General features: G+C 40.9%; 1 protein-coding gene across 1 annotated transcript; it reads left to right on the top strand.

Annotated features, from left to right (window-relative positions):
• The first annotated feature begins 2099 nt into the window (after positions 1–2099).
• Positions 2100–19439, top strand: slc6a1b (solute carrier family 6 member 1b). Its single transcript, XM_061783491.1, has 15 exons — positions 2100–2603; positions 3255–3615; positions 3831–3962; positions 4238–4338; positions 4713–4822; positions 6561–6693; positions 8334–8468; positions 8728–8831; positions 10055–10179; positions 11014–11126; positions 11205–11336; positions 12663–12765; positions 12858–12958; positions 13555–13722; positions 16353–19439. The coding sequence occupies exons 2-15, from the start codon at positions 3369–3371 to the stop codon at positions 16464–16466; spliced, it is 1818 nt and encodes a 605-aa protein (XP_061639475.1). The 5' UTR covers positions 2100–2603; positions 3255–3368; the 3' UTR covers positions 16467–19439.
• The last annotated feature ends 2318 nt before the right edge of the window (positions 19440–21757 follow it).

The raw sequence follows: 21757 nt of genomic DNA, 5'->3' as shown, positions 1-21757 counted from the left end.
CTCCTTTGTTTTGGGGGGAGAGGAGGAGCTTGAAATACATTCATCCTAAACTCCAAAGATGCCAGATTCTTGTTTTGTTTTTTTTGTTTTTTTAGCTTCTGGCATAACATGATAAGAAGTACCCCGGCCCCTAAAAGGGATTCGGGGTGTGCGAGATAAAGTGCAAATGTTGCTTTTTAATCTCCAACCGCGTCTTCCAAAATGAAAGCCCCTCGTGGAACATCTGAAATGCGGAGTTTGAACGCCGACTGTGGACAATGAGAAGGAGATTAAAGCACCAATGAGACCTGATGTTTTTGTGTTTTCATGTCACTGTCCCAGCGTGCACATTTAGCCTACTTTTTGCACATGTCGCTCCATCCCCTTCCTTCTTTTTCCTCATCTTCTACAATGGAACATTTTCCATGGCGCTATTGAAACCAATGCATTTTTATCTATTGTTAATCGCGCTATTTTTACCGTGTCTGTAATTTGCATGGACATGTTTTTGTCATGTGTAGGAGACTAAAAGATTTCTTTACGAATGTTTTTAAACCTTTGAGTGCAGTTTTCTCTGGCCCTATGTTTATTTGTGGGTCCAAATACAAGAAGGAAGACACATTTAAGTGCCAGCTCTTAAATGTTTTAATCAGGGAAGCCAAGTTGGCTATTTACATTAGCCGAAAAGACAAATAGCACGCTGTCGTTAACTTGAACGCTGTGGTGTGGCCTTGTAGAAGTGTACCACCTTCTTCTTCTTCTTCTTCTTCTACTCCTCCTCCTACTCCTCCTCATCTGCACGTGACAAGCTGCAGGCTGCACGCAGCCGCTGCGGCGACGCCCAGATGGCGAGCCAATGAGGGGCGAGCGAACCGTCTCGTGATGCTCAGAACAAAAAAAAAATCTGCGTTTCTAATCCGTTCAGTTTTATCGTTGCGCCTCGCTCGTGCAAAATCGCCTACTGTTGGCCCGCGGCGTAGGGGCGGAGGGGGGCTGTTGGGGGCACGAATGGTGCCGAGAGCTGGTGGCTCTGGTGGCCCCCACCTGACAGCTAGCCTGTGTGCACTGGAGCTTGTAATTACAGAAGGAGGTGGTGGTAATAGAGTCTGGTAAAAGGCAAACACACAGGCAGACAGCTGGGGCCCCCGTGTCGCTTTCACCCGTCACACACAAGGGCCACAAGTGACACTAAGCTCTGAAAAAATGTGTGAAAAGGGTGTCCATACATACTGTACATGTACATGTAAATGTAGGCAAGTGTCATGTGTTTATTATGGTGGCTGAGTTACGAAATGTCACTTGGTCGTTTTTTTGTTTTTTTTTTGCTTTGTGTTGCGAGCTGAAATTTAAGTGACAAGCGAGCTTTATGTACACTGCAGATAGCCACAATCGCTGATGCGCTTTCAGTTATTTCTTGAATTGGACAAACAATCAAACACACAAATCTAAAATGACAACACTCGCAAGGAGCGAATCTCAAATCTCTCGTCGAGACGCTTAAACCAGCTAAATTGGACCCAATTCGACTTCAGCTATTGATGTCACTGACTTGGCCACATGCAACACTGCAGTTGTTGTTGTGACTTTCGGCTTGTCCCAAAGTAAAGTCATTAAACTATAAAACCAAGTTCTCTACATTCTCGTCTGTTAGTTTAGTATTTTTGTCTACAAGACAGTGCTATTTTTCTTTATTAAAAACTAGACCTTGACCTTCAAAATATAGTCTCATTTTGAAGGTCTTGGTCTTGGTCTTAACTTGGACTCCACCCCCAAAAGTCTTGGTCTTGTTTCGGTCTCGAACGGGCCGGGATTTTTGCGAGTTTCCCCGTCCGAGAATAATATCAGCACAATGTTAAATCACTGTAATATCATAGATTGCATAAGCTATTATATATTATATATATATATATATATTCGCTAAATAACAGAGTCTTATCATGAGGTGTTCAGAGTTCACTTTCAACACTGCACATTTAAGTGTTGGAACAAATCCAGGAATAATGAAGTTGGATGAACTAAAAGGCATCAATTGTCCTTCGGGTGAGTCTGGGAGAGAGAGAGAGAGAGAGAGAGAGAGAGAGAGTGGGGGTGGGGGGGGTTCGAGGGGAGAAAAAAAGAGGAGGTGAGAAAGGATATAAAACATTGGGACAAGAAGATGCTCCTCTCCCGAAGTCGTTGCCATCCATCCACGCTGGACATGTTGGACTAGTCGCTGTGTGCACGCGCGCGTGTGTGAGTGTGAGTGGAGGAGGAGGGGGCTCGACCAACTATGTGGATGAGGCCGCGCTGCACGTTGCTACGCCCCTGCACGCTCCAAGTCAGACGGCTCCTTCTCGTCGCGTCTTCTCGTCTGCCGGCTGCCTCTCTTTCAGCACCACTCCTTTAAGGACAGCAGCGCACACCCCCTTCCGCCGTCCTCCCATCCTTCCATCTAGCCCTCCTTCTTCCTCTTCTTCTTCTTCTTCTTCTTCTTCTTCATCCATCCGTCCATCCTCCACCCTGGGGATCATTTACTCGCCAGCGAGCGCATCGGATGCAAACATTTCCAGTCAAGACGCACAAAAAAAGTGCAAGGAATAACTTTTGGGGGATTTATTTCCACCGGGAAGACAACATAATCAACTGTAAGTACTTCACGTATTGTTTTTTGTTTTTTTATAATTTACTGTGCTAGATTTTATTTTATTTTTTCCAAAAGTGGATAAATATCGAATGATTTGTGTTACTATTATCTAATCCCTTGATTTCTAGAAAAGAATAACGATAATGTCATATTGAGATTTTACAACACTTTAGGCGTAAATGTGCGTCCTTCTCGTGCGTAATTGCGCGCGCTCATCCGCTCGGTGCGTTTTCTTTTTTAAACACGGCGAAGGGCCACACACACAAAAAAAAGAAAAGACAAATAAAAGCTGCATTTCAGTAAAAACTCCAGTTTCGTGCTATAGTTGTGTCATTTCCGATCGTCATCCTTGACGAATTGATCTTATTTCATGTTTGTTGTGTGGTTTCTGCCCGTAAATGCACTGATTTATTGCCACTCCGGGTTATTCATTAAACCTAAACGCCCTAAATTGCTTTTTAGACAGCAAGCTGCACATTTCTCCGGAAGCAATCGCTCATTTTTACAACGTAAGAATGAGTTTATTGGATTAATTGGGCCGTTTTTCTTCTTTACCCACCGCTGAAGCAAAGTGATGCGTTCGAATCCGCGCGTAAAAGTGGAAGATCATGTTTTCTGTGTTTAATGCACATTTTACGCATTCCTCCGGCAGTTAACCGGGGGGACCGAGAAGCTGCGTGACCCGAACCGGTGCTGCTTAAGTGGTGCCCTTCCTCCTTCTCAGCCTCTTCCTCCTCCACCTCATTCCTCCGTCCCCGACGCCAACATGGCCACGAACGGGACCAAAGCGTCGGACGGCCACGTCCTCACGGAGACCGTGAGCGAGCCGCCGACGAGCACGGCCAACGACAAACCCAAAACGCTGGTGGTGAAGGTGCAGAAGAGCAAAAAGGACATACCCGAGAGAGAAACATGGGGCGGAAAATTTGACTTCTTGCTCTCGTGTGTGGGATACGCAATCGGACTCGGGAATGTGTGGAGATTTCCTTATTTGTGTGGAAAGAACGGAGGAGGTAATCAGGAGTTGTTTTTCCTTCCAAAGGAACCTATACCGGGATTCCATTTCTCTAAAATCCAAATGTGTAGCCGTGCGCAATTACGCACAGGCGTCCTGTGCTGAATTCGCCTTTTTTCCTTCTCTTTTTACATGTGGATTATGCTGTTGAATGTTAATCATTTATACTTTACATCACTTTTTTTTATTATTATTATTTCACCTCTCATTCAGGAGCCTTCTTGATTCCCTACTTTTTGACCTTGATATTTGCTGGCATGCCCCTCTTCTTTCTGGAGACGGCTCTGGGTCAGTACACGTCTATTGGGGGGCTCGGAGTGTGGAAGCTGGCTCCCATGTTCAAAGGTAAAAAGGAAAGAAAAGAAAGAAAGCTACTTATTCACAAATTTGGTGTTGATTTTTTGATCCCAATGTGTTTAGACAAAAAGTTTACATCCTGACAAATAATAAAAATAATGACAAATAAGGTTTATGTGATTCATGCTCAGTGCCCAGAAAGGTAATAATCCCCCCTCCCAACTCCCAAAAGGGTTAAAATAATGACTAAAAATAATATTTATTTTGTACAAAACTGTCACGTGTATAAAATATATCATTCAAACATTTGTGTGTTGTTTCAGGTGTCGGCCTGGCGGCTGCTGTTCTCTCCTTCTGGCTTAACATATATTACATTGTCATCATTTCCTGGGCTATTTACTATCTGTACAACTCCTTCACCGCTGTGAGTATCTTTCCAAATAACATCAACAAGAATATCAAATTCAGACATTATTTAGGAGTGCCTAATAAACTGCATTGAAAGAGAAAACACCTCTTAAAAAAAACAAAAATTGTAAAGCCTTTAACAGACTATGACATTTATTACTTCCTTTCCCGCATAATTAGCACTTTACACAAGCTATTGATGAATGCATTCTGGCAATGAGTCATCTCGTTTTTAGAGGGAAGCATGAAATCGCAATGTCCCCCCCTAGCAGCCCCACCAATCCCCATTCCCCCAAAGACTATCATGGACTTGGCACACAGAATTGGACCCGGAGGTGGGAAAGTGCAGTTTCAAGTCAAAAGATTTTCTCTCTCTCTCCCTCTCTCAAGGATCTGCCATGGCAGACTTGTGGTAATTCTTGGAACACAGACCGCTGCTACACCAACTACAGCATCCCCGACACCAGGAACCTCACAAGCGCCGTGGTGGAGTTCTGGGAGTAAGTTGACCTTGACAGTCCACGTACAATGCTCAAGTTAACCTGAAATATTCAATGAGTGCGCAAACACTGGAACCTCCAAAGTCGAACACCCCAGAATTCGGAGTTCAACCAATATTTTATGCCTTTTAAGTCAAACAAAACTGAAAATTCAAACCATCATCGTGGAAAACGTGAAACTTCAGCTCAGTGAGTATTTAAAGAACTAACTCCAAAAGTGTTTTGACTTTTGTTGTTGTTGTTGTTTTTTTAGAAGGGTGCCAATTTGGAGGTTAACCAACAATATATGGAAAAAGAAGGCTCAAAAGTCAAACAAAACATGGAGTTCATGCGTGACGTTAGGGCAGCTAGTGAGATTTCAGGTCAGTGGGCATCTAAAGGACAAATTGGGTTTTGAATTTCTTTTCAGTTTATGTTCCCATTGAGGACCAAAAGGGGAAATTGCAACGATAACCATAGAACAGGAAATGGAACTGCAAAATAAGAAAATGGACTTGCTGATCAGTTTGAAAATGAGTAATATCATTCTTTAAATATCAATTACATAGACCAACGTCGGCTGCTCTAAAAGTAGTACAATATGGAGGTCAACCAACAATATAAGGAAAGGGGGCGGGGTAAAAATAGGTTTTCTGAACTGGCAAAATTTTTTGCTGACACTTCAGTGTTCGTCAGAGCTGTCAAGTTTTTTTTAAACATCTATCATAAAAAGAAGACGTGATGAACGTTATAGAATTGCTCTGTCCATAAAAAAATATTAATACAATTCATTAGATATCAATGACGTAGACCAAAATCAAACAATTTGGAATTCATCCATTAATATATGGAAAATATGCCTCAAAAGTCAAACAAAACATGGAGTTCACGTGTGACATTGGAGCAGCTAGTGAGATTTCAGGTCAGTGGGCATCTACAGGACCAAGTGTGTTCTGATGTGTTTTTGGAGGTTTCCATTGATGACCAAAAGGTAAAACTGCCATGATAATCAGAGAACAAGAAATGAACCTTAATGCAACGTGGAAAACAGCCTTGCTGCTCTGAACAACAACAAAAAATAAAATCAAAAAATAAACAGCAATACAGTTCATTCAACATCAATGATATACATCAGATTCAAACTTCTTAACTTTACTTAAAGGCGGAGTTGCAATTTAAAAACAAAAGCACTTTTTGCCATGTTTGATAAAACTGTCAGTATAGCACATGATACACATGATGTGTGAAAAAATCCGTCATCTCCGGCTCCATCTTTTGCCTCTAATTCAATAAACAAGAAACCACCACACCTGAGAAAAAAAAAGAACCAAAACGAGACATAAGGTGTGACTTACGAGGTTTCAATCCTTTGTCGCGTACTCATTACAGGCACAACCCCACGATGAGCGAGCGACAAATGACTGCCACCTCGTAAGTCATGCCTTCTGGTTGGGTTTTTTTTGCCTCAAAATTAGAGGCATAAGATGGAGTCAGAAATGGCTGACTTGTTTCACAGATCAAATTTATCTGGGTACAGTACTACTATCAAGACGTAATGACTGTTTTAACAAATATGACAAAAAGTGATTGTTGTTGAAAATGACAATTTACAAACTTTAAAGTACCCTTAAAGTTAAGGAGTTGAATCTGTTGAATCTACCTTTACCATGCTTTTTACGCAAGTATCTGTACAACCATTTAAGTGTTTTTTCCACCTATGACTTCCAGTAAAAGACAATCTTCCCCCCTTCCCCTGCAGACGTAACATGCACCAGCTGACCGATGGCCTGGAGAAGCCCGGAGAACTCAGGATCCCGCTGGCCATCACCCTGGCCATCGCCTGGGTGCTGGTCTATTTCTGCATCTGGAAGGGGGTCAGCTGGACCGGCAAAGTGAGTCAGTCGCCGAGGACGCGGCACAAAGGAAACATTTAGTGTGCGTCGTTTCACCGCAAACAAGACGGCCAATTCATCGCTCAAGGTCGCCGAGCCATCACCACACCACGCCGGATTACTGTGTGTCTGTGGGGGGGCGGGGGGGATATTTGGAGTTGGAAGGGGATTATGTAACTTCACTTTACCCTTCAATTGTCCTACTTGAGACTGTGTTTAGTGTCATAACAAAAACCTTTCAAGTGTAGAATCGCCTCTAAAGCTAAATGTGCTCAACCATATACACTACATTGATTTTATTACCTCCCCGGGGGCAAAAGTGCAATTAAATTTTGTGGAGCCATTTGATTTGGGTGCAAATCCAGATAAATTTGCAGCTAAAAGAATTCACTGATAAACGCACGGTGGAATTATCCCCATGCTTCAGAATACAAATGGTAGACTCCTATTCCTCTTTTGTCGCTTGAACCAGGAAGTACACAATTTTTTTGTTTTACTTTTCTTCATAGACTTTATGCTACCTTTTTGCTGCGTTGAGTCACAATGAAATTGTTTACTTCGGCAACAAAATCAAAAAATGGTTTGCACCTATCAATCAATTTGTAATCTCACATAATTTCCCATGAGCCAGGAACTAGCCCAGAAGTAGCTAACATTCAGCCTGAATAACAAACTTTTTTTTCCAGTGCTGTACATTTTTTTTCACACTTTTTGCTGTTTGACTCATGGTTAAACTGTTTACTCCCATCCCAGAATCGAAAATGTTTCAATCCTGTCAGTCCATTAGTCATGTTTTGCCTTATCCTCCATTAACCAGAAAGGAGCATTCAAACGAAACAACAGACGGACAAAAGAGAAATACAGTCACAATTATTTCTTGACAGTTTTGTCAGTCCATTCCTAACATCTTATGTCATTCTCCAAGAACCGGTTAACTAGTCCAGAAGTAACATCCAGCCAATAGTCTGACAAACAAAAAATGTTTTCAGATGTTGTACAAATGTTTTTTTGTTCCTTTTTCACCGTTTTGTGTCACGGTGGAACTGTTTGCTCCCATCCTAGAATCTAAAATGGTTCAAACCTCTTAGTCCATAAGTAATGTCTTGCATTATACTTCATGAATTAGGAAGTAGCCTTCTTACTAATAAATAGAAGGAGATACACAAATATGTACACCATTTTTCACTTTTCTTCAAGGACTTTATTTCCCTTTTTGCCGTTTTGACTCGCAGTGGGACTGTTTTTTTTTCTGATTTGGTCCTGTCCTACCATTAATAACGTCTTTCTGAACCAGGGAGTGGCCTTCTAACATGGGTGACGGGCAAACACAAACACATTTGTTTTTTCTCTGTGGTGAACAACCTCGACAAAGTTCTGTGCCATTCTAGTCCTTGTTCATTTTAGATTTAACAACAGACTGTACTTGTATTTTAAAATGGAACAATCCGTAACGCATTGACATGGATTTCAAAGATCACTTTAGAGGGACTGGAGTGGCCCTTGCCTTGTGGTAGGTTTTGTTTGAGTAGGTGATTGTGCTCCATTGCCACAACAGAACAACTTTGCGTTACTTTTAGATAGTTTGTCTTATGCAAGGAAAAACCCAAAGTTGTCTAACAATGACTCCCTTTCCTTTTCAGGTGGTGTACTTCTCAGCCACATACCCTTACTTTATGCTGTTCATCCTGTTTTGTCGAGGGATCAGTCTGCCTGGAGCTATAGATGGAATCCTCTTCTACATCACACCAGACTTTGAAAAACTGAAGGAGTCTGAGGTAAGAGCACCGTTTTGTTGTTCTGCTCCTGAAAATGTTACATTTCAGAAGCACAACGATAGATTAGTATGCAGGACGGCCATTTGACTAACCACACTGGGCAACAAACAACTTATTGTTGACCACCCCCAAAGAACACAGCCACCCCACGAGGCACAAATAGGGAGACTCCACACCTAAAATTTTAGAACCAAAGAAGCCTTTCGGAATGAAGTTGAAACGTCTTCAACGTAATGACTTTGTCTCGTCGCTGTGTCAGGTTTGGTTGGATGCTGCCACTCAGATCTTCTTTTCCTATGGCCTGGGATTGGGCTCTCTGATCGCACTGGGTAGCTACAACCCCTTCAACAACAATGTATACAGGTAGGCTCATTATCGAGTCATTTGTTGATTTTTGCATATGATTTGACCCAACACTGGTTTCCTACTCAACCCAACTTTGGTCTTTGGTTAAATTTTTGGGAGGTGTTTCTTGTGTTCAACCTTGTTAACCTCATGTGAAACTAGAGTCAAGGTAAAAAGTTTAATATTCTATATCTTAAGGTAGAGTGTATCGTAATAGGCCTCGTAGCCTTAAACATACTTCTTTTGTATCCATGACTTTTACAGCTTGGTAATATTAAAAGTCTCAACATTTTTGGAGCCTGGTAATGGTACAAACAGTCACCTTGGAGTTGAAGGACTAGTTGAATGACTAGGCCTGCATGCTAGGGTTGTACCTTATAGGGGTGTGAGGTTATCTTGGCAATAATAATACCACAATACAAAGTACAATTTCAATATACACGCATCGATCATCAATGAAAATGCTGCTTTTACTGTTAGTCATTCACTTAAAACACAACATTTGTCTTGGAAAGTTGTTAACACTCGGTTCATTAACGCCAAGTAACAACAGTCAGCGCCCCAATGTTGAGCTTTTTCTTGGGCTTTCCTGTGTGTTTATTTTCATAAATGTTCATCGACACTTGGTTTATTAATGCAAAGTAACGACGACCAGCTTTGTTACTGATGCTGTTGTGAGTTCCCACAACAGTCAAACAAAAAATGGAGTTTAAACCATCATAATGTGTGAGACTTTAGTGAGTATTGACAGAAGCATGTTTTTTTTCTCTCTCTTGGGCTGTCTGTTTTTCACTAATGTTCTTCAACACTTGATTTATTAAAACAAAGTTGTTTTTAACCGCTCTCTGTTGGCGACAGGACACTGAGATGTCACAGTTCGATGTCTACCAACGAGCTTATTGATACCTGATAACCCTAACAGTGTATTTGGGTCTCCAATTTTTACAATGGTTTCAGTATTTTTGCTGTGCTGCTTTCAAACTACTTCAATCTGTTTCCGGTTTCAACAACACCAGCACCAACATTAGAATCCAAACGGATGATTTGAACTGACTGTCATTTCAAAGCAATAGGTCAGAAATAAGCAGCCATTTCTTTAGCGCTGGATGCAAAATGGCTCCCCATCCAATCCCCCCTGTCGCTCCCGTCCCGCCATCCCTTTCACCAATGTGTGACGGGATGATAAGGAATTGATATCGGCGTGACAATGGCCGCCTTGTGCTTTGTCTCCCTCCCGACAGAGATTCTGTCATTGTCTGCTGCATCAACTCCTTCACCAGCATGTTCGCGGGCTTTGTCATCTTCTCCATTGTGGGATTCATGGCCAACGTGACAAAGAGACCCATTGCTGATGTGGCAGCCTCAGGTAATTGCAATCAATGTTGAAGCTCGATGGCAACAATCAGCAAAGGCAACAGACACTCGGAGCCGTGCAAATAATTAGCTCTTGAATTCGCTAGATGTGTTATTCTTTGAGTCAGAAAGGGGAAAATTGCAGCTGGGTTTTTATTTCTGGGTTCATTAAAAAAAGAAAAAAAAAAAAAAGAAAGAAAATGGCGCAGTGATTTTGCAAATCTCCGTCCTTTGTAAATCCTCAAGTTTAGTTCGACATTCAGCACCCCCAAGGACGCTTTGGACTTATTTTTAGCTTCATCTTTTTCATTTCTTCTTTGTTGAGTTTGTGTTATCTTGCATTACAGTCGCAGCACTTTCATCACACTTAAGCCAAAGCACATTTTTACTTGTTGACCTATTCAGTTGGGGTTAAACAAATCCTCCTTTGCTAAAATTTGACATGGAAGGTTTCAGTTAGCACGTCTGCCTAACTGTTGTAAGGTTCGGGGTTTCTATCTCGACTCCAGGCTTCCTGTGTGAAGTTTACATGCTCTCCCCATTCTTGCGTGGGTTTTATACAGGTACTCCTGCTTCATCCCACATTCCAAAAACATACATGTTAGGATTATTGAATACTTTAAAATGTCCATAGGTGTAAATGGTTGTTTGTCTATATACGGCCCTACATGTGCCCTGTGATTGGCAGGGCCTACCCTAATGGGTAGGGACAAGTGATGGATGGTATCTATGCAGTCCTGTTATTGACTCGCGACCAGTCAGGGTGTACCCCACCGCTCGACCAAAAGTAAGACGAGATAAGCGGTATAGAAACTCAGTTCCTTTTTTCCCCAATACGTGTTTCAAGGACCTGGCCTGGCATTTTTGGCTTATCCCGAGGCTGTCACCCAGCTGCCAGTCTCCCCTCTGTGGGCCATCCTCTTCTTCTCCATGCTGCTAATGCTAGGAATCGACAGCCAGGTACTGACAAAACCCAAAGCGACCATGACGGAAGAGTTGGTTTGACATAAAAACCAATTGACTGTGCTATTCCTGCAGTTCTGCACCGTGGAAGGCTTCATCACCGCCCTGGTGGACGAGTTCCCTCATATTTTGCGGAAGCGCAGGGAGATTTTTATCGCCATTGTCTGCCTCATCTCCTACATCATTGGACTGTCTAACATCACACAGGCAAGTAAACACAGAAATTCGATGAGACTACTGTTTGGTCGACTTTCAAAATAAAATGTCTTATTTAGATCCAAACTGTTGTGCTCATAAAACATTTAATAACTCTAAAGGCAATGTTTAAAGCAGGGGTGAGTTAAATTTTTTTTTATAATGTGTATGAAAAATAATGAAAAATTGTTTCTTCTAAAAATGAAATAATAATTCATTATCTTTAATTGTATTATTTATAAAGATTTTAATTTGAATGAATTCAATATTTTTATTACAAAAAACAAACGATGTCTCTTCTCTTTTGATATATTTTATTATTTGCAAGAAACCAAGTAACCAATTATTGAATGAGATAAACGAAAATAAAAAAATCAAACTATCCACATTGACATGACTATTTGAATTCAACAGCGCTCAATGGCAGTGAATGTTAATTGTCATACAAGTATAAGCCAAAAGTAACAAGTCTACTATGAATCCATTAAAAACAGTAAATAAGTCTCTTACCTTTAGGATAAATACATTTTTCTGAATCTCTATCTGAATGTAAATGTCACGCGCCTCTTTAACATTAGCAATGGCAGCTAGCATGAGAAGCTAACACATCAGTATACATCGTCATTCGGTGCTCCTTCTTGTCCAACAGCACAGAGACATGACTCAAAAGCACCACTTGAACAATCGTTCAATCGAAGTCCTTCGTCCCAGTGATTGGCTGACAACCAGCAGGGTGTACCCAACCTCTCGCCCAAAGTCAGCTGGGATACGGTCCAGCTCAACGGCGACCCTAGTGAGGACAAGAACCATAGAGAAAGTCCTTTGCTTAAAGCAATACCAGATGACAGTGCTATCGTGCTAACGGGAATGGGAACAAAACCGGAAATGACAAGCTATCAAAGTTAAACCTGTATCAAGACTTCTGCCCAGCCATTTCACATAATGGCTGTCATCCTTTATGGAATTGTAGCCAAAGGAAAAAGCAAAGCACAAACAAAGATTTAATCCTTTGTTGGCGAAAACGTGAAAGGGTATATGCGCTAAATCCAAATTGGAAAGGAAAACTGGTTCACAGGCAGTGTAACGACATGTAAGAAGGAAACTGTTCCGAATGAAAGCTTCCAGGGAATTTGACGAGTGTTCAAGTCCAGTTGAGATGGACCACGGCATCGGCATCGTTGCAGAAATGTCGTGTCCTCACCATCAAGACATCGCTCTCTCTCTTGATGTTGTTCCACTTGACTGGCCTGCTACTTTCCCGCACCCTAATTGCCTTCGTTTATCTTACTGTTGTGTCCCTGCCCCCCCATCAATGTCCTCTTGTGTCTCATTGTGCAGGGTGGCCTGTACGTGTTTAAGCTCTTTGACTACTACTCGGCCAGCGGGATGTGTCTGCTCTTCCTTGTCTTCTTCGAGTGCGTCTCCATTTCGTGGTTCTACGGTGAGGGCTACTTTTAATAAGGGAATGTTTTTATTCATGGGAGATTCCGAGATGGCGCTATGGATTCACGAAGCTTTATCGTTACTTTGCAGGCGTGAATAAGTTCTACGACAACATCGAGGAAATGGTCGGCTACCGGCCCTGTCTGTGGTGGAAGGCCTGCTGGGTTGTTTTCACGCCGCTCATTGTGGCCGTAAGTACAACAGAAAAAGCGAAATCTTAAGAGAGTCATCGTTACAGAGGGTCCTCGCGTTCGAGGTTACGAACAGCACACAGTGAACTTGTTTAAGAATGTCATCACGCAGCACAAGCTGGAACACTCACGTCCCTCTGTACGTACTGTTTTGCATTAAAGTATTTTATATTTATGCCTAAAAGTGTTCTTGACACAAAGATGTACTTTACTATTGAGCTAGCATAGGATAATAATACACTACAGTGAGTTTCCACTTCTGTACACTGTAAACCAAGGACACTCTTTAATAGGGTCTCTTTTATGATTTCATTATATCTGTAGTTATGGCTACCAAATTTGAACCATGCACATTCGACAGATGGGCGACGATAAATTGCAAACCATTTTAGTTTCCGTTTGATGACTTGCCCATAAAAGACAAAACTGTATTAGCTTAACACCACAAGGTCAGCACTTGACCATACGCCCTCAAGAGATTCATGAGTGCCTCCTACAGGCAGAAATGTGCAGATGGAAAATCGCAGAGCTCCAAAGTTGCATTCCGTGTGTGAGAATGCAGATGATGACGTGTACCCCTGGTGTCTTGTTTCCAGGGAGTGTTTCTGTTCAGTGCAGTGCAGATGGTACCCCTCACCATGGGCGACTACGTGTTCCCAGCCTGGGGTCAGGGTGTCGGGTGGTTAATGGCCCTCTCCTCCATGGTCCTCATCCCTGGCTACATGGGCTACATGTTCCTCACACTCAAAGGCACATACAAAGAGGTAACGATCTTTCTGGATCTTCTCCCTTTTGCATGTGTGTTGTTCACAATGGGGGGGTGGGGGGTGGGGGCTGGGAGGCGGGTTAGCTTTTATCTAATAATTACAGCGTCAGCCATGAAATTAAAAAGTGAAACATTCGAAATGCTTGTGGCAAATGGTATTCTGGCTTTTCTTTGAAGAGCAAAGGGTGGAAATGCTTGGCTCTATTAAAACCGATACATTAAACCTTTGGTTGGCGACGCCAAAATGTTTTGTGGAGATCAAAGTTTTATATAATGGAAAAAGAAAATGACCAAACTCAGACTTGACTGATTTGTATTTAGAAACAAACACTGACACAATAATCCATTAAGGGATTCCATCGACTGTCAGCTTCGTTTATATCAAATCAAATAACATTTTTAGCCTTTCTACCATTATAAAATTTAAGTTAAATAAACTACATTAAAACTATTCACTATTTGATGACATGCCGGTTGCTCTTTAAATGTCATACAAGTGTAAAATGAACTTGATCGCTGGAAAAACAAAAATAAACATTCCATTCTTCTTTTAGTATATCTGCTGACCTACAGTGGCCGTATTGAACTCAGCAGCGAGGAGAAAGAAGTGTAACACTCATCACATGCAAAAAGCCAAAGACAACCCCACTCGTGGAGATATGCGGGTATTGTCATGATGGCAGTTCAACTTTTCAAATTTTACGTGACTTTTGAGGCTTATTTATTTTCCGACAAGATTTTGATTGAATTCCAAACTGTACAACTTGAGAGGTTTTACTGTGTTTAATATGCAAGCGACATACAGTGCATACTCACAGTGGTTCACGTTTTTGACATTTGGTTTTTTTTAGCTCACAATTTTACAAACAACACCCCACAGAGACAATCCTGTGAATGTCCTTGAGTGGCCCAACCATAGTTCAGACTTGAATCCGACTGAACATCTCTGGAGCATCCGAACTGAGTGAGCTTGAGAGGTGCTACAAAACCGGGCGAGACTGCCCAAAGATACTGTAGGTGTGCCCAGCTTGCAGTGTCATATTCAAAGACTTGAGGCTGTAATTGCTGCCAAAGGTTAGCAACAAAGTATTGCAGAAAGGCTAATTTCTTGCAACAAAGCCTTTTTCATATTAACATTATGAATGCATTAAATTCATTTTGGAATAAGACTAAAATTAAATGTGGAAAATGTGAAGCAGGGTGAATAATTTCCGGATGCACTGTAATACTATTCTTAGCGTTTTAAGTGTTTTACAATGCAAACTCTGACTGACCTAACTTCCCCCCCCCCCACCATACATTTTGAGAATCTAAAAAAAAAATACTGCTAGCTACAGAGTGTAGACTCTTCACATTCCATATTGAAGTGCCACAGCTTTGCATAATGCGATTTAGTGTATTAACAGAGCAGCGCGACACAACACTACAGTAATAAGAAAACACGTGGGCATGCGGCGTGATGATGGGATAAGTGCCACAAGAAGTCGAGCGTGAGATAAAAGGATTTGTAAAATGGAGATCGTAATGAGTTCTGCTGAACTACTTGAGATGACTGCAGATTGTACGCAGAGGAATGATTGAACTGCATTTTTAGTAAACTCAAGCGCTGACTGCAGTTAATACCTATTTTTGGGCGCATCATTTACATTATTATGTGCAGTTATTGCAAGTGCGTCGAGTGGTGACCACAAATCTATATGATCCTCCAGCGGCTGAGCTTGACAGGCACCAGTGTGGCAGGAAATGGGCGCTAATTACAGAGGCTGTCGGCGGCGACGCGCAGGTGTCAGGAGGCACAGTGGCAGCAGATTGTCTTAATTGTAGCAATCAGACGCCACATTACAGCTCGCAAGTGCTCCTCACGAAATGCGGACGGTGCCACGGAGCTGCTAGTCAGGCGTCTTCACTTGAGTCGGGGGATGATGTGGATGATGATGATTTTGGATTTTAATGGTGAGTTTGGCTCATGTACCACATAAGAGAAGGTCGTAATTAAGACAGTAACACTGGCTTGTAGAAAATGGAGATACTGTATGGATCAAGGATGGAAGGATTGATGGATCAAAAAGGATAGATCTCTGAATGGAGATATGGATAACTAAGTGTCACGTTACTCACTGATTTCATTGCTTGATGGATGGATGGATGGTTAAAAGATGGAATGATGTATATATGGATCAAAGATTGGTAAATGAATGGATCAAAATGGCAAGATGGCTGGAACCTAGATGATAGATAGATGGTTATATGGATCAAAGAATGAAACATGGATGGATGAAAGAAGGATCGATTGATGTTTATATGGATCAAAAAATGGGAGAATGGATGGATGGATGATCAAAGAAAATGGATTGCTGGATCAAAAATGAACTGATGGATGAATGAATTGATACAATTGATGGAAGATGGAAGGCTAGATAGATGATAGAAGAATCAATGGATGGAAGGTCTTATGGATCAAAGAAGAATGAATTGCTATATGATAAAGATGGAAGGATGGATGGACTAAAAAGGAAGGGGAACTGTGCAATTATATGAAACAAAAGAAGGAAGTATGAAAAAATGAAAGGATTTGCGGAAGTAAAGTGTTTTTTTTTTTCCCACTGTGTCGTCGTCCTTCTTTGGCAGCGTCTGAGGATGATGCTCAAGCCGGTGGTGCAGGTGAAGGCTCAGGAAAATGGCCCCGAGCAGCAGACGGAAAACCAGAACCAGAACCCCGCCACCGAGGAGGCGTACATCTAAAACCTCGTGAGCGTCTCTCTTGTCTCAGTGGTACTCCGTCGGGCTCCGAACACGCCCCACAAGAAGCGGAATCAAGGTTGGGAACGACCACCAGACGTCCACGTCTGCTTTCATTCACCTACCTCCTGGGGACATGTGAGACCAACCTGACCACATTTATTATTATTATCATTATTATTATTATGAAATGTTTTTTCTTTTTTTTTTTTTTTTTATTCTTGTACCATATGGAGGAAACTACCCAGCCAACGTGTTGTGTAATTATAAAGTTCATTACGCAAAAAAAAAAAAAAAAAAAACATTTAAAAAAGACATTTTAGCAAAAAGTATGAGTTAGGAAATAAAACTATATGAAAAGATATTGTTTTAATCCGGAGGCCTGCACTGACTCAACAGTTTACCTGTTGGACTACAATTACTGTACAAAGACAAATATCGGGTTCAATGCATTTTTGCTTGTACATTTAGTAAATACATGAAATAGATGCCGTGTTTTAGGTGAGATTTCAAATTAAATATATGGAAGTGGAAAGCGAATGGGGCCAAATATGATTCATCCAGAGCATTCATTTCAATAGTTTCCCAGCCACGTCTGGGGGCTTACACCTTTGAAAAGCACAAGAACAGTTTGACAAGTTTGAAAAAAATAAATACAAATTTACTTCAGTAGGATATGTAGCAAAAGACTGTCATCACTGTTGACAGTTTTGTCTTGTTTTTCTGAAGAACAATTACTGTACAGCGTGTTGTCGGAATCCTTTGGGGTTTTTTTTTTGTAGAATAACTTCGAGGTAGTTTTGTATATTTGAGACAGAGAAGGACCAAACACAAGCACACGCCAGTTTGAACATTACAGGTGCAAGGTCAATAATAGCATGCTGTAAAGTGGTCACCTCTAGCAGCCTGTCGATCATGGCGACATCCCATTGTGTACTATAATTCTGCAAGCATCCAGTTCAGAGTGTGAAATTGTCCTCGACCAGGCTGTGACTGACTATATGATGGGTTTCTATGACACGTACACTATATTTAGGAACCCACTCCTCAGGAACAAAGGTGGATGTGACCAAATGCTCCCGGATATGATACACTGAAGCAGTTTGTGTTATATAAATACATATTATAAAAAATAGGTATACGGTAGTTCCTCATTAAATGGCCGAAGATGAGGAAGAAGCGTGTATTAATGGAGAGGCCTTTATTTGTACAAACATATTTTTTTCCAATTATATTAAACAATGATTATGAGCAGAATATTTATTAAAATTTATATCATGTGAAAATTCAGTTTATATCAATATAAAAAGGACTATTATGCATAAACAGATAGAACCCAGGCCAGACTGGGCAAAACAAAACATAAATGCATATAACATTGTGAAGTGACCTGAACACAACGGAACATAAACACTGACAACATTATGGCGTGACGGCATCAGAGTGAAAAAAAATGCCATCTCCACATAAAAGAACATAAACATTGCGAAGCGACTCACATAAAAGCACATAAACATGGAAGCTCACAACATTGCGGAGCGACTGCATGTTAGACTACTGTAATGCTAACTGTCGCTAAAGTCCTTGTCTCTATGTAACATTATATCATCTTTCATAATGTGAGGGGAACTAGTTTACAACATTGTGGAGTGACCACGTGTCAGAATAAAAATGGCATCTCCACATGACAGAACATGAACATGGACACGCAAAACATTGTGAAGTGACCAACTCTCACTGTCCGCTAGAATGCTAGTCCTTGTTAAAGACGCAACTGTCTCAACTCAACATGAGATGGATTGGGTTTTTTTCTGTATGTGCTGCTGTTTTGGTTAGCAACAGAGTTAAAACAGTTAGGGCTAACGCTTTAGTGTCCGTGTGTGAACAATAGACATCTAATTGAGGAACATGTTTATTAATCTCAAGTGGGTATTTGAGGTACGGCCACTATTTGAGGAAATACACAGTAATGAAAATGTCACCTTCTCTACGAAAAATCTGACCTGTGATCTTTGAAAAACAGATCCAAATCTTGTGTGTCTTTGTGTGGGTGTGGGTGTGCGTGTGTGTGCTTTCTTTGCACACGTCATTTGTCATGATAAATGAACTGCGATGGAGAGAGGTGATTTCCACAGTGGTTGGAATCCGTCGAAATCCTAGGGACTCTTTTTTGTAGGCTAAAGGAAAATTTATTATTACATATCAAGTTATCACGGCAATATAAAGTAAAGAAATAAAGGACTGACTTTTTGTGAGCGATTGCAAGTGTATTACCTGAATTTTCCCTCTGGGGATCAAAAAAGAATATCTTGTCTTATCTTATTACTGTAAAGACAGAGTTTAAGAAATAAATATTGAATATATAATTATAATAAGATATGCTTTTGTGGCAGCTACATGCGACAGGAATCAGGTTGAATCCCTCCCGTTCGGTTCTTTTTTTATTTATGTATTTTCTTTCAAAGTATGTAAATGAAAATGCGCAACAACGACGACGAAGGATTCGGTGCGTTTTTTGTACAAAGTTACCATACTGCAGTTTTCTCTCTTGAATGATGTTGTAAACTGGACTGTGTAATACATGTATCCGTGAATGTCCGTACAACCTGACTTTTTTTTTCTCTTTTCTTCTGTCGATTCAATGTGGAACAAAAAAAGGAACAGAAAAAGAAAGTGTATGATTTGCTGTTTTCCGCAATAATATTATCATCTCGGAAAAACTAAAGCACATTTCTCTCTCCGCTGTACAAACGATCATAACAGAATAGAGTAATAATGAAGATGATAATAAAAATGTAATAGAAATGTCTAGTCAGAGAATATTGTTTTGTATATTTTTAGCTGTTTCTTGAGCCTGATGTAAAATATTATATGTAAAAAAATATATATAATAAATGTCTTTAGATGTGTTCTATGAAAAAGCATGATTGCAATATATGTTATCTGCAAAAATAAATAAAGACCTATAGATTATAATGGCTGTGTTGTGTTATTAGCCTACTGCTTGGAGCACGCTTTTTGTTTCATTTTGCATGGCAAATTATAAAATCAAATCATCCTATTAATGACTGACTGGTTTTCTTACCACCTTGGAACCACAATACACTAAAACTGCACATTTTAGGAGCAGCGTTTTATTGTGGACAACCTAAGGCACATAGATTATTTTGGCCAAGGAGACGTGCTCACCAACACAAATTTAGACAGATTTATGAACAAAACTTGAGCGAAACAAGCCTTTTTTTGTACATAAAAACATCTAATATTGTTAGTCTAATAGCAGAATTGCCTCAGTCATTTATAACTTACTGTCACAATGTCAATAAAAAATACCGATGTGTCTGCCAAAAAAGTTACGTTTTTTTTTTTTTCCTTCATGACAATTTAGATTCTCAGTCATCCAGGTCATGGTAATCTGAAAATGTTGAATCGTAGTAATTTGACACTTCTTGCTCGTTGAATTTGTCGTGTTTTGTCTAGTTTCCTGAAAACATTAAAAAATGACTTGGGCAGTTATGTTATTAGGCTAACGATATCTTTGAGTTCAGCTCAAGAAAAATGGGAGCAAAAACAAGTGTTGTGTTTTTGTTCAGTCTAACTTGGCCTACACTGCCTAGGAGCGACCATTCTGTGCTAACCAATCACCAGACAGCAGCGTGTTTGGCGCAACCCTTAAAGTTGTTATTTCGTCACACTGTTATGGAAATATACCAGAACAGGCTGCTATACATGATCAGATCATTTCTTTGTCATCTTTAGAATTGGGGAAGCAGCTAAGTGATTTTATGTTTGGGATCAGAAGGCGGTTCATGTTGAGTATGCCACGCAAGGAACTAAATATTTTTGCAGTCATATAAAATAACAGGTACAGCCTTGCCTGTGCGGCGTTTGCATGTTCTCCCCGTGCTTGCATAGGTTTTCCTTCCACATTCCAAAAAAATGGTAGGTTAATTGAATGAAGACTCTAAATTGCCCGTCGGTGTGAATGTGAGTGTGAATGATTGTTTGTCTATATGTGCCCTGCAATTGGCTAGCGACTAACTCAGGGTGTACCCCGCCTCTCGCCCAGAGTTAGCCGACAACAGACCCTAATAAACATCCCCACTTGATGGAAACTGGGTTGATTTGCAGAAGTGTGAAAGCAAAAATGACCTCCTGCAGGGAAAGTTGAGTAAAGTAGCCGGAGGACCTGCGTGGCTGCGTGATCTCTTGACATCACGCTTCACACCACGTCTTCCATCGCGACCCGCATACAAATAAATGTTTGCCTCCCAGACATCCCCCCGACATGACCTAGTTCGTTTGGACAACGCTGATACGTTCCGACTAGGCTCACGCTGATGAGCAAGGACAGAGCAAGCACGGCTGTAGAGCATGATGTCTGAGTAACTGGGATTTCAGGTGACTGTCTTATAGAAAATATACTGCAAACGGCAATATATGTTTCACTTGAGTCAGAATGCATTAGAATGTGGTAGAGTTCATACCAGGGCTCTCCATTTACAGTGGCACCCTTGAATGACCCGAAGGTTGTACAAGTTGGATGAAAAATATGCCAAACTGGCCTAATCAATTACATCTTTATATCACAAGAGCCGTCCCCTTTTTTTTTTTTTTTTTTTTATCGCCGATTAAGACTACAAATAAAAGAACTTCAGTAGACCTCATTTTAGCCAGCATCAAAGAAAAAATCTGCATGTGAAAATACTTTAGCGAGGAGAGAAGACCATCCACTGGAAGTCACATTCCAAACAGAAGACTGCGGTAGTGTCCATGTACAGGATGATCTCATGAATTGTGACGGAGTACCATTCCTAGAGCATCGACATGATCTGAAATGGTATGCAAGTCGGAACATGCCATTGTTCATCAATTTGGAAGCGCTAGTCTGAATTCTCTCAGAGAAGTTGGTTAAAGTGCAATTGTTGGATTTTTATTTAAAAAATAAATAAATAAATAAAACACCACTTATAACCAAAAAGGGCTTACTTTTTGTTCATTTTAATACATGGGTCGTTGAGACTTTTTCATGTCCTGTCATGATTGACATCCCCACCGAATTTCACGATGGATGAACGTCACTAGACTTCATTTCAGCTAGCATCAAAGGATTACCTTTTGCTATGTGAGTCTGAAAAGTCTCTATGAGCACTTCCAGTCTGGTTATGGCAATTCACAATCTTTCCCTTTCATATCTGTACGACCTTCTCCATATCTCCACTCCTGTTCGCGCTCCCCATTCCTTTTCCTCCATTCTCCATTCTCTCTCCCCTGTACCCTCTGTTCGCCTCAGC

This window comes from Phyllopteryx taeniolatus, chromosome 9 (assembly GCF_024500385.1).
Source record: "Phyllopteryx taeniolatus isolate TA_2022b chromosome 9, UOR_Ptae_1.2, whole genome shotgun sequence".
NCBI classification, from domain to species: Eukaryota; Metazoa; Chordata; class Actinopteri; order Syngnathiformes; family Syngnathidae; genus Phyllopteryx; species Phyllopteryx taeniolatus.
The sequence above is the reverse complement of the archived record's forward strand: the minus strand, read 5'-3'. Positions and strand labels throughout refer to the sequence as shown.

Coding starts and splice junctions, on each gene's coding strand:
- slc6a1b (XM_061783491.1), top strand. CDS start 3,369: ATGGCCACGAACGGGACCAAAGCGTCGGACGGCCACGTCCTCACGGAG. Junction 8,832..10,054: donor TTCAACAACAATGTATACAG/GTAGGCTCATTA, acceptor CCCTCCCGACAG/AGATTCTGTCATTGTCTGCT. Junction 12,766..12,857: donor CTCCATTTCGTGGTTCTACG/GTGAGGGCTACT, acceptor GTTACTTTGCAG/GCGTGAATAAGTTCTACGAC.